This window comes from Excalfactoria chinensis, chromosome 2 (genome assembly GCF_039878825.1).
Source record: "Excalfactoria chinensis isolate bCotChi1 chromosome 2, bCotChi1.hap2, whole genome shotgun sequence".
Classification (NCBI taxonomy): Eukaryota; Metazoa; Chordata; class Aves; order Galliformes; family Phasianidae; genus Excalfactoria; species Excalfactoria chinensis.
The window spans coordinates 54,775,752-54,786,966 of NC_092826.1; the positions used below are offsets into that span (position 1 = coordinate 54,775,752).

The 11,215-nt window shown below is 42.3% G+C and overlaps 1 protein-coding gene across 1 annotated transcript; it reads left to right on the forward strand.

Annotated features, from left to right (window-relative positions):
* Window positions 1-1,622: 1,622 nt before the first annotated feature.
* TIMM21 (translocase of inner mitochondrial membrane 21) lies at window positions 1,623-5,771 on the forward strand. The gene is made up of 6 exons (XM_072329274.1): window positions 1,623-2,011; window positions 2,692-2,754; window positions 2,852-2,949; window positions 4,196-4,269; window positions 4,909-5,014; window positions 5,107-5,771. The coding sequence occupies exons 1-6, from the start codon at window positions 1,750-1,752 to the stop codon at window positions 5,197-5,199; spliced, it is 696 nt and encodes a 231-aa protein (XP_072185375.1). The 5' UTR covers window positions 1,623-1,749; the 3' UTR covers window positions 5,200-5,771.
* Window positions 5,772-11,215: the final 5,444 nt, after the last annotated feature.

An 11,215-nucleotide genomic window follows, 5' to 3' on the forward strand; every position in this document is an offset into this window, starting at 1 on the left:
GGTTATTGAACGCCATTGTACTGCCTCTTACAGATGCTTCACAGAGAAGGGAAACCGGGCTCTGAAGTCATAGAATCACAGAATCATTACGATTGGAAAGGACTAAGACCATCTAGCACAACTGTCAGCCCTTCCCCACTGCCCACATCCCTCAGTGCCACATCCACACGGTTCTGAACACCTCCAGGGACGGTGAACCCACCACCACCTGGGCAGCCTGTGCCACTGCAGCACCGCTCTTTATGAGAAGGAATTTTTCCTAATTTCCAACCTGAACCTCCCCTGACACAACTTGAAGCCATTCCCTCTTAACTTGGCACTGTTATGCGTGAGGCCAACCTGCACCTCATTACAGCCTCCTTTCCAGGAGCTACAGAGAGCAATATGGTCTCTGAGCCTCCTCCAGGTGGAACAAATATTTGAACTCAGTCTTATGGAGCAGGTTGTCTAATTTCTATTTGCACCAGAAATGATTCCCATGCCCTATATCAAAGCTACGCTCTGTAGGAAGCTGAAGCAGAGATTTTTCTAGACATTCAGCAATCCCAGATATGTGAACAGATAGGGAAAAGACTGACAGCAGTCCTGTGGAGAGGGACTTGGGGGTCCTGGTGGATGAGAAGCTGTACATGAGCCAGCAGCGTGCACTTGTAGCCCGGAATGCCAACTATATTCTGGGCTGCATCAACAGAGGGGTGGCAGCAGGGAGAGGGAGGGGATTGTCCCCCTGTGCTCTGCCCTCATGAGGCCCCATCTGGAGTTCTGAGTCTCTGGGTGTAGTGCCCCAAGCACAGGAAAGATATCAAGCTATTGGAGGAGGTCCAGAGGAGGGCTGTGATCAGAGTGCTGGAGCATCTCTCCTGTGAAGAAGGGCTGAAAGAGTTTGGTTTGTTTAGCTTGGAGAACAGAAGGCTCTGGGGAGACCTCACTGTTTCCTTCCAATAAGGAGGAGCTTAAAGACAGGAAGGGTACTGACTTTTTACAAGGGTTAATAGAAACAGGATAAGGGGGGGTGGCTTTTCACTATGAGAGCAGAGACTTAGATGTCATGAAGAAGCTCAGAGGCAGTGAGGCCCTGCCACGGGCTGCCCAGAGAAGCTGTGGTGCCCCATCCCTGGAGGTGCTCAAGGCCAGGTTGGATGGGGCCCTGGGCAGCTGAGCTGCTGGGGGGCAGCCCTGCCTATGGCACGGGGTGGGGCTCGGTGGGCTTTGAGGGTCCTTCCAACCCACGCCATCCTGTGATTCTGTTTACTGGCTGAAATACCAAATACATCGCTCCCTAATTTGTGCCCACACACGCAAGACCTTCTACTACCTGTCTCGCAGGCACTAACACGGAAAAGGGAGCGCAGGAGGCCAGGCACACAAGCAGCACACAGCCAACGGGCTACAGACCACGGCGGCGTTAGCGGCAGGCTCCGCCCCGGGGCGGGCAGGGCGCTGGGCATGGCGGGCGCTGTAGTTCCTTCCTGGCAGCCCTGTCCTGTGGCGGGTATAGGAGGGAGGTTGGGTTGAACTACAGCTCCCAGGGGGCGCGAAGACTCTCTTCGCTCACACCCCGAGAGATTTCCGCAACAATAATGGCGGGGTACAGCTGTCGGCGAGCGAAGGGTAGTGGGAGTTCTTGAGAGGTGGGAGCGCTTTCCTCCCTTCCTCTGTGTGTGCTCCAACGGGGAGTAGAGCCCCCGGGAGAAAGGGTACGAAAGCAGCAGCCGGGGAGCACCCCTGCTAGGCTCATCCCCGCTCGGCATGCTCCCTGCCTCCCTGGTGCGGGGCTGCGGGGGGCTGCGGGCCCCGCTGGGGCGGTGGTTGCTGGCGGGGCCGTGCGTCAAGTGGCGGCCGCAGCCCCGGGGCGGGGAGCGGACTGTGAGACCCGCTGGGCTCCGGTTGGGTGCTGCTATCTGCACGCGGGCGGGGGGGCTGAGCGCCGGGAAACCCGGTGGGGACGGCAAGCACGTGTCGGTGCGGAGAGATGAGAAAGAAGAAACGCTTCTGCCTGCTGTTGAGAGAGGTAAGGGCTGGGATCACCGGTGGAGTGTCGCACCAGTGTGTTTAAAGAGCCTGACACGGAGGGCGTCCCTGCGACAGTTTGAGTTTTAGAGCCCCAGCACGCAACTAACACTTGGAAACTGGATAAACCACAACTTAAAGTACACCAACAGATCTTTCTTTCACACTTAAGTACTTTTCAGTGTATGCATTGCACAAGCAGAACAGAAATGTTGTGGTTTCTTCCAAACAGCTGGCTGATTTTACTGTTTTGGACACATCTACACATCTTTAATAACCTCTCAGTTCCCTTTTTAACAAGAAAACCCATCACATGCAGCACGTTTTGGTCCTGTTAAACCAAGCTTGCTTCCAGTAAATTGGCAGTGTGCTCTGTCTGACCCAAATGTCTTTATAGGCAGCTGTCATTCTGGTTCTTTGCATTCATTTCAGTAGGAAGTTGTTCTTATGTCGCCTCAAAAATAATAATGTTTAATCTAAAGATATAAATATGCTCTGGAGAATAGGGGCATTCCGTGACCTTTTAGTGCTGAGGCACGATGGAAGCTATGATTGGAATTCTTATTTCTGCCAACATGTTATTTGAACTGTAGACTGACAGAGGGTTCTTTACGTAATAAAGGTATTCACGCTTTTACTTTCCATCCTGCTAACTCCCACTTTGTTTTGTGTCTATTTCAGTGAAAGAAGCTGGAAGAGACTTTACCTACTTGATTGTGGTGCTTGTTGGAATTGGTGTCACAGGTTATTTCAAAAATTTTATTCCTTTTCAGAAGACACTTTCCATGAACTTAATCTAGTTAGATTCGTTCTTAACTCCATTTATTTTTGTCTGTTACAGGTGGTTTGTTCTACGTGATTTTTAAAGAGCTGTTCTCTTCTTCCAGCCCAAGCAAGATCTATGGAGACGCCTTAGAGAAATGCAGATCTCATCCTGAGGTGGGTTTTAGAACTCACTGCCTCTCTCCAAATCACAGGTTTGCACCAGGAATCTCACAAGCAAACCTTCAGGAAAACGCCTTGGTGCTTAGTAAATGCCAACAAGATCTGCCAGAGTTGGGTCAGTTCCAAATGCAGACCTATACTGGTGAAATTAATACAGGCACCGAGCCTGAATGAATTAAACCTGCCAAAAGACAAGGGAGTGTACAGCAGCACAACAGATGCAATTGCAGTCTGCCACATCAGAGCATGTGCTTACAGAGGTATCTGTGGACCTGCTGATCTGGGAGGCACCTGGTTCCACTTACAATTTATAGGTTTGGTTTGATGACTTTTTCCCTCGACGAGGTTATAATACTTAGACACTTCAGTAGGATTCTGTTGTTGTATGCAGCACTGCATTAGTAACCACAAATTTAAACTCTTCATTTGAAATCAGATTAACATTGCTGTGGTTAAGAGGAAAGGAGGAAGGGAATAGGCATCTGATCAATTACATAAGATAGGTAGATATAAAAAAAACAACAGTCCAAAACTAGATTCCAAAATAAGCCTCAAACATGATAGAACAGCTTTCCAAAAAGGTTACCACATATGCTACTGGGGTTAACCTAGAATTGAAGTGATGAGTTGTTACTAGGAAGAATAAAAAAGACTACCGTAGAACAAATTTGCAGAATTAAAGCTTCTCTCCAGTGCTTATAAAACTACCCTTCCTTTCTAATCAACGTTATGTTTAAGGCTAGGATAATTTGGTCTGGCTTTATAGATCTGGGGGGAAAAAAATAGCAAAAGAAAAAAAAAAGCTTGCATTTCGTAAGCAATAGTGGCTTTCAAATAAGATGAAGGGGAGTTAATTTGCATTTTAAGATTGAAACAGTAAAATATTAACTCGGAAGAGACATGAGCAAATATTTCATGCTTTATTCCCCCTTTCACACAAAACGCCAGAAAAGAATAAAATACACAGTTGAGAATAAAATTTCTTAATGTCAAAGGATGATACAAATGGGATGTATTGCTAGGATTTATTGCAGGCATTTTATAAGCAATTGTAAAGAAATGCTTGAAATGGAGTAATTTATCCATGCGCTGTTCTCTTTCATAAACCCTTGTATTCATCAGGCTCACAAGGAGCATTTTGTTGCAAGAAGATCTATTCATAGAAGGGACGTGAGCTGATGTTAGAATATCCATCTGAATGTGGCAGCTTCTGACAACTCAGACCTCTTATCTCTTGTAGGTTATTGGTGTTTTTGGTGAGCCCATTAAAGGTTATGGAGAGGCAACGCGAAGAGGAAGACGACAGTTTGTCAGGTGCCATTTGGTGTTTGCTCCGTACAGATTATGGTTTTTGCACAGAAAGAACATTCTGGATCACATCATAGAAAGCTACAGCTAGGGTACTGAACTGTGTGACTTGCTCCTTGTTTTCACTTCAAGTTTTTTTCACTGTGTGTCTTGTGTGGCACACAGCCCTAAACACAGTGAACATAGAAAATAAAATAACAATTCTTGTTCCTCAGAACAGGCTGAAAAAAAAAAACCCTGATAGTCATTGGTGATCTGAGTGTTTGTTTCCTCGATGTCAGACTCTGAATCTGGGGGTTCTTTAGAACAAATAAAAAGGAATTCAAGAACCTTCAGCCGTTTTATTGCTATTCACTTTTGAGGAGAGGACTGCAGTGAAAACATTTAAGAACCTCATTTGTTAACCATCGCCTGCTAAGTAGTTTTCTCTTCTGACTTTCCGCTACTCTTTATTGCCCACAGTAAAGCTTGGGAAGACAAGTCAAGAAGGAACCCATGATAGCATAAGGGCTGTTTTGGAATGCACTTTGTCACAAAGTAATGAAGCAGCTCCTCTAAATAGAAGCTGAAATGTAAAGTTTATTTACCTATCATTGCTGGGTGGGTTGTGGTTGTTTCGTTTTTTATTTGTTTTGCTATTTTTAGTCACATTGAATACATAAAGGATGGACTGAAACATATGCGTTTGAAGTTCTATATTGAGGGCTCTGAACCAGGAAAGCAGGGAACAGTCCATGTGGAAGTCAAAGAGGTATGTACAATTGCTTGCTACAGCCGACAAGGCTAAACCTAAATTGAAACTACCAAACAGAAAGAAAAATGAAATTGTTTTCCTTATTACAGAATCCTGAGACAGGAAGATTTGATGTCCGCTACATATTTGTGGATGTTGATTCCTATCCTAGAAGAACCATTGTCATAGAAGACAACAGATAGCCAGTGATCAAAGTTGCTGCCTCATCTTACTGAGTATTTAATGATACTTGTGTAGCCGGTTTACATGTGAATTGTGTAGTATTCTTGATTATATCTTTGGGGCTTTATATCTATGCAGCTTTGGGGTTTTGTTACAAGAAGTAAATCCTCAGGGCCTCCATTAAAGTCTTTCTTAACAACAGATCCAGCATTTGAGAAGAAACCAATGAAAAACAGTTCAGCCATTTCTTAGGGAAATACTTATGACATAGGAAAATGTCTCTTAATAAACTGTTTAATGCTGGACAATATTTGTACACCTAATAACTGAGGGTTAGGTGGGGAATTTGTCTTCCTTTGCTTGGATTTCCTACTAGCTCTACAATAAAGTGATATTTTAAGTGTAGATAGTTTTCATTCTGGATGCCTTTATAGGTATCTAGTTAAAATAAGAATGTGTGATAGTGATGCAAAGGAGATGTATCTCAAATGAATCTAAGAATATGAATTGTGGAGACCCACTTCCACAGCAAATGACTAAACAATAAAGACTTGGATATTGCTTTCTTCTAAATAAAAAGCATCTTTACTATCTGTTCCTTTCAAGTCTGCCACTCTGCTCCACTATGACAGTGATGTAGCTGCTCAGCACTGCCAACAGTTCTTCTAATAACACCACTAGTCTACATCTTTCAGGAATTTGATTCATGTAGTTTTACCTCAAAATGAAGAACACAGATCATGACTAAATTTATCTCTTGTGTTTCCTCATTAGTACCACATGGCAGTTACCAAGCATAATCTTTTGTATTAATCATAGAATCATAGAGTGGCTTTGGTCGGAAGAGACCCCAAGGATCATCAAACTCCAACTCACCTACACCAATCTCCAAATCTAATAATGCTAGACCAGGCTGCCCAGGGCCCTATCCAGCCTGGCCTTTTACTCACATTTACTCCAAGCTGCAGGATGCACAGCCATGCTGGCACCCTCCATATACTTAGTAACTAGCAAAACATCTCTCACAGGACAGAAAGTGAAGGAATATATAAAACATCTTTGTTTATTATTCTGCTTTGTAAATAGCAGAACGCTAGAGAAGCAGGGCAGTGTTTTGCTTTAAAGGCAGCCCTCTCAGGGTAACTTCAGTAACATGCAGCTGAAGGTACAGTTGCATTACACACCCTACTGTGGTTAAGTCTGATAGTTATTCACAGACCTCTAATAGTACTTGTGACCCTATACCTGATATATTTTCTCCTTGTTGCCATCCTCAGAATCATCTCTCTAGAAGAGAAAAGAGAGGAAGACCTTCTTATCTGTAATCAGCTTCTGGCATTTGCGTATTTGTAATCAGTGAAGTTGGTTCTGTCCCAGAATGAACTGTGTAGCAGGTTGGTGCCACCTGAGTTTGTGAAACATTCTTTGCTCTGCCACCATCACATGTTAATGGTGCAGATAATGGTGCAGAAGTGCATATACACTTATATTTCTGTATTGGCAAGGCACATCTAAAGAAAATCACTTCTGCTTTCCGAAAGGGCTGAGAAAATTAAGGCAATATAAAAGAAATAGCAGAAGAAATCAATCTTTACATAGTCTACAGATAGATTAGCATTGTTAATTCAGACAAAGGACAAGCATGTAGATAAAAAAGTTTCCAATCTCAATGGAGAAATGCTGTTGAGAACCTTTTTCCCAGTAAAATCTCTTCATCGAAGGAAAAGGAACTTTATAGCTTAAGGTATTTTCCTTCCAGCTAGCTACCTGTCACCACTGAGAGATTGTTTAAGCTCTGTGAGATTTCAAGGGTATTAAGGTAATTAAAAATTTATCATTTACTTTAGCTGCAAAAATAAGTTAGGTTCTTGTTAAAACAGAAGTCTTCTAGGAACTAGTTATTTGGCTTGACTAAATGGAGAGCACTGACTGGGAGGTTCGGTTTTACTTTTTGTTCCAGACATGATGGGTTGCATCTCCACAAGTAATAAATATTGCAGTGTTTCCTTTTTAAAGCTTGTTCCTCTTCCTCTCTAGGGAAGCACAAAATTGTTGGACTTGATGATCTTCAAGGTCTTTTCCAACCTGGGTAATTCTATGATTCTATGCCAGTTATTTTCTGATGTGAAACTGTCACATTATTGTGGGGAAAAAAAATCACTGCCAGGAAGCCAGAGCCAAAACAATGACGTTTTCATGGAAATTAAATGTATTAAGTTTTCATTGCTGCAAAGTTAGTAAAAACAGATATGCTCAAAACCTTGTTCTGCTTTAGGAAATGGGGATGTCACTTGCAAGTTATACAGTGGGTTGTTTTTTTCCCATAAATTGTATGTCATACTATGCAAACTCTATTTGAGGCAGGTGTACGACTTGGTCTTAACATTTCATCCCTCATCTTTGTGTATATAATGTGGGTAACCAATGTCCTTCACGGTAAGAGTAAATTTACGCTATTATCTGCATGGCCTCTGAGTCTAGGTTCCACATTCGTGTGCATGCTGGATTGTGACCAAAAGAAATACACCTTCAGGAAATTAATTTTATTAAAGGTTTAATAAAAAAAAAAAAAAAAAGTGACTACCTGCCCACTGTTTAATTACGCTCCGGTAAAAAGAAGTTCATGCAAAGGAAACCAGAATTTTAGTTGGGATGGAAAAATGTTGCGCATCAGTGCTGGAAATAATGTAGAGTGACCCTGCTCTACTGAATGTGAGGGCTTGTTTCCACTTCTGTTAGCTCAAGATATAACCCAAACTTACCTTCCAGCTACACACACAAATATCTGGCTGAAATTTAGCAGGACTTAAAACCTGAACACCCCAGAGCCCACGCTGCTACACACTTCTGAAGATGGTGTTGCTGCAGACCAGCCATACACGTGGCAGTGCAGATCACCATCTCTCCCTTCCCGGCAGTAGTTCAGTAACACCTGACCAGTTTAGGTGTCTCCTCCTGCTCCAAAGCACATATGCCTCTTCCACCACATCTTAAAACCTTCTGGTACTGTGCAGGAAAACCTTTGCAGAGTTATCATGTTGTTCATCCAGCCTCCATTTAATTACAATTCCTCTCTATCTGAATCATAATTAGGTTCTCTAGCATGAATTGCCTTCTTGTATTACTCACCATAATTAACTCTATTAACCTTCATTTATCCAAGTGCAGTTTCACTTTATATAGGAACGAGATTGTTTTGCAATTTCAATCCTAGTTCATTTTTCCTCTAAAAACATGATAATAAAAAAACATAATGTCACAACAATGTCTTATTATGGCTGTTTTACGTGCATACTCAATATGAGGCTATGATCCTTGAGATCTGATTTACTTCATTAGTGTTATGACAGGCATGTTGGAGCTGGAAGTGAGCTGCTGTTTTGTATGCTTGTCAGAGGCTGTCTGTTATCCTACATCTCATAATAGCAACCCAAACCCCAGCGAAGGAGTACAGATTGTCAGAATGGCACTAGTTGCTCTTTGGCCTGATGTTGAGCAAGTTGTGCATCTACAAAGTTACTATATTCAGGTGTGTGACACAGAAAATGATAAAAGTGGCAGAGAAAACTACCTGAGACATCTCAAGACTTGAACCAGAAAGCAGCCCTCTATCAGCCACCTTGGGTGTAAATGCCAATAAGCCACAACTATTTTTCCCTGAAAACATCCATGAAAAAATGTTCTGCTTTGGTAATTTTTTGTATTCTTCCCACTTTTTTTTCCACAGAAGTTCTGTTTAAACACTTCTTCAAGAGTCCTGCCAGTCTCTACATATATTGCATATATTCCTCTTTTTCTTCACAATATTATGCCTAACTTCCATGTCTGTGTTTCTCCCCTTTACCTATATTTTACTTAGCAAAATGAAAGCTGAAGAAGAAATATAATTTCCATTTCCAAGGTTTCTAAAGCTGGCAACTTGTCTCTTGTGGCTTTTCCAGCTCTTCCACCATGTCAATCCATTTAAAAGGTGCTCTGAGGTCTTATGTCCAGTACCACATCCAAATCTCAAATCACTGACATCTAGAAAAGATCCAGATGGGCATCAGTGGCAAATGCTTGAAGGAGAATAATACAGAAGTCAAATAAGCATTACGGTTATTTGATTTGTAAGATCAGAGCCAGTCAATGCTAGTATTTTCTCCTGCATTAAGTAAATTATGATCGCAGTTTCTCATTGATAATCCCTCTCTCCATCCTGAATCATAATGATAAAGACTGGAAAAATACTGCTGCATTTGCATTTGCCAGCCCTCAGGATGGAATACCAACATAGAAGTATTTGAATTTGTGTCTTGTGGTGGTGGTTTTTTTTCCATCTGGAAAGTACTAATTCTAAACCAGGTCACAGAAAGTCAGCCCTGTTCATCTACAAGCTATCCATCATGCCTTGCCACCCATATGAGTAATGTGACATTGTGAATTTTCATGATGGAATGGCCTTGTGTTTACTGAGCTCCCAGTTTCCAAAGAAAAGCTAGCACTCTTAAAAATAAAGCCATCACAATGTCAATAAAATGAATATGTACCCAGCAGAGTACATCTTTGAATGCTGTCAGGCAGTGCTATAACCAGTGAGCAATCTTCCTGTGTGAGCATTAAATACCTCCACTATATGCTCAGTCTTACGGATTCATTACTGTACTGTGGGTAGATTTCAGAAGAAGTCAGCACATATATCCATGCTGAGATCACTGTGATGAGTTATAAATGGTTTTGCTGCTATGGCCATTGGCAGAATACCCACGGTGGTCACCACCTTTGAAATAGCAGACATCAGATGGCTTCTAAAAATCCATGTTTTATTCAGATTTGGAGCTCTGCTGAAGCTTTCCTGTCTCTAACTCAAGGGTCATTCATTTCTTTTCTGGGAATAAGAGTTAGTTTGCTGGAAGCCAGCTGCGGGCTGCTCCTTTAGATCTCTGTACACCACCCAGGTTCCTCAGGTCACGCCTTTTGCAGCCAAGCACTGTGTGACTCCTTGCAGCTCTCCCTGGGATTTTAAAGACGAGAAATAGCACTCATATTTTTGGAACTGTCTATAAATCAGTGCTGCAGTATACCGACTTACATGAGAACTGCACTTCATGCTGAAATAACTTAGTAGAAATGAGGACTTGTCAGTAATGATACAGATATTTTCTGCATCCCAAAAATCAGTAATGAGCACAGGGCCGGGACTCAGAAAACACCGATTCTGTCAGTCATCAATTCTGTGGGCCTGAAATGAATAATTTAGTCCTTTTCTTTGCTACAATAATCTCCTGCCCCGAATGAGTTCTGCAAGAGTCAGTTAATGAATTCAGGCCCCATGAAGCCTGAACAGGTATGCAAGGCCTTTGAGACAAAACAGCCTCCTCGGAAACCCAGAGAGACCAGTTTTCAGGAGCTCTTCAGCATCCTTATTAGACACATTTCAAGTCAGGTACTCAAGAGCATTTTTCTCATTGCTTCTGGCTATAAAAGTGATAAATAATAGAATAATTAAGTAATATATATCCTGGGATGATAAATAATAATAATAATAATCACTGTATCAACCTTTTTTCTTTTGTCACACATCACAAAATCCATGATTATACAGGAAATGTCACAGAAAGCAGATAGTATTAGTTCTGATGATGAAGGGCCAAAGTGTTCAGTGGCCCCATCTTTTTTTATCCTGGATATCCCATGTTCGTGCACTGCAGCTGATCTCCAGTTTTAATGACATCCTCCTTGGAAGTGGAAAAGACTGTGACAAGAAGCAGAAGCTTTTAAGCTCAGATTAAAACACAGAACAACCCAAAGAGTTTTATGCATAACAAAACTAAAGCCATCACTCTAGGGAAGTAGGCATTTCTTTATGCATATAAAGATGCATTCTCTGGGCTGGGTGCAGCCTTCTGATGAGAAGAGGCCTAGCATTGCAAACCAGGAGTAGGAGCACACACATCACTCCAGTATATAATGACCAGCCCAAATAATTGTGAAATACTGTGAAGCATTTTCAAAGAGAAATTTGGTGGTACATGAGTTGAACATGCATCTCAAGAC

Excerpts from the sequence above, each read along its gene's own strand:
- TIMM21 (XM_072329274.1), top strand. The coding sequence starts at position 1,750 with ATGCTCCCTGCCTCCCTGGTGCGGGGCTGCGGGGGGCTGCGGGCCCCG. Across the intron at positions 2,012-2,691 it reads TCTGCCTGCTGTTGAGAGAG|TGAAAGAAGCTGGAAGAGAC; the intron begins GTAAGGGCTGGG and ends TGTCTATTTCAG. Across the intron at positions 2,950-4,195 it reads AATGCAGATCTCATCCTGAG|GTTATTGGTGTTTTTGGTGA; the intron begins GTGGGTTTTAGA and ends TATCTCTTGTAG.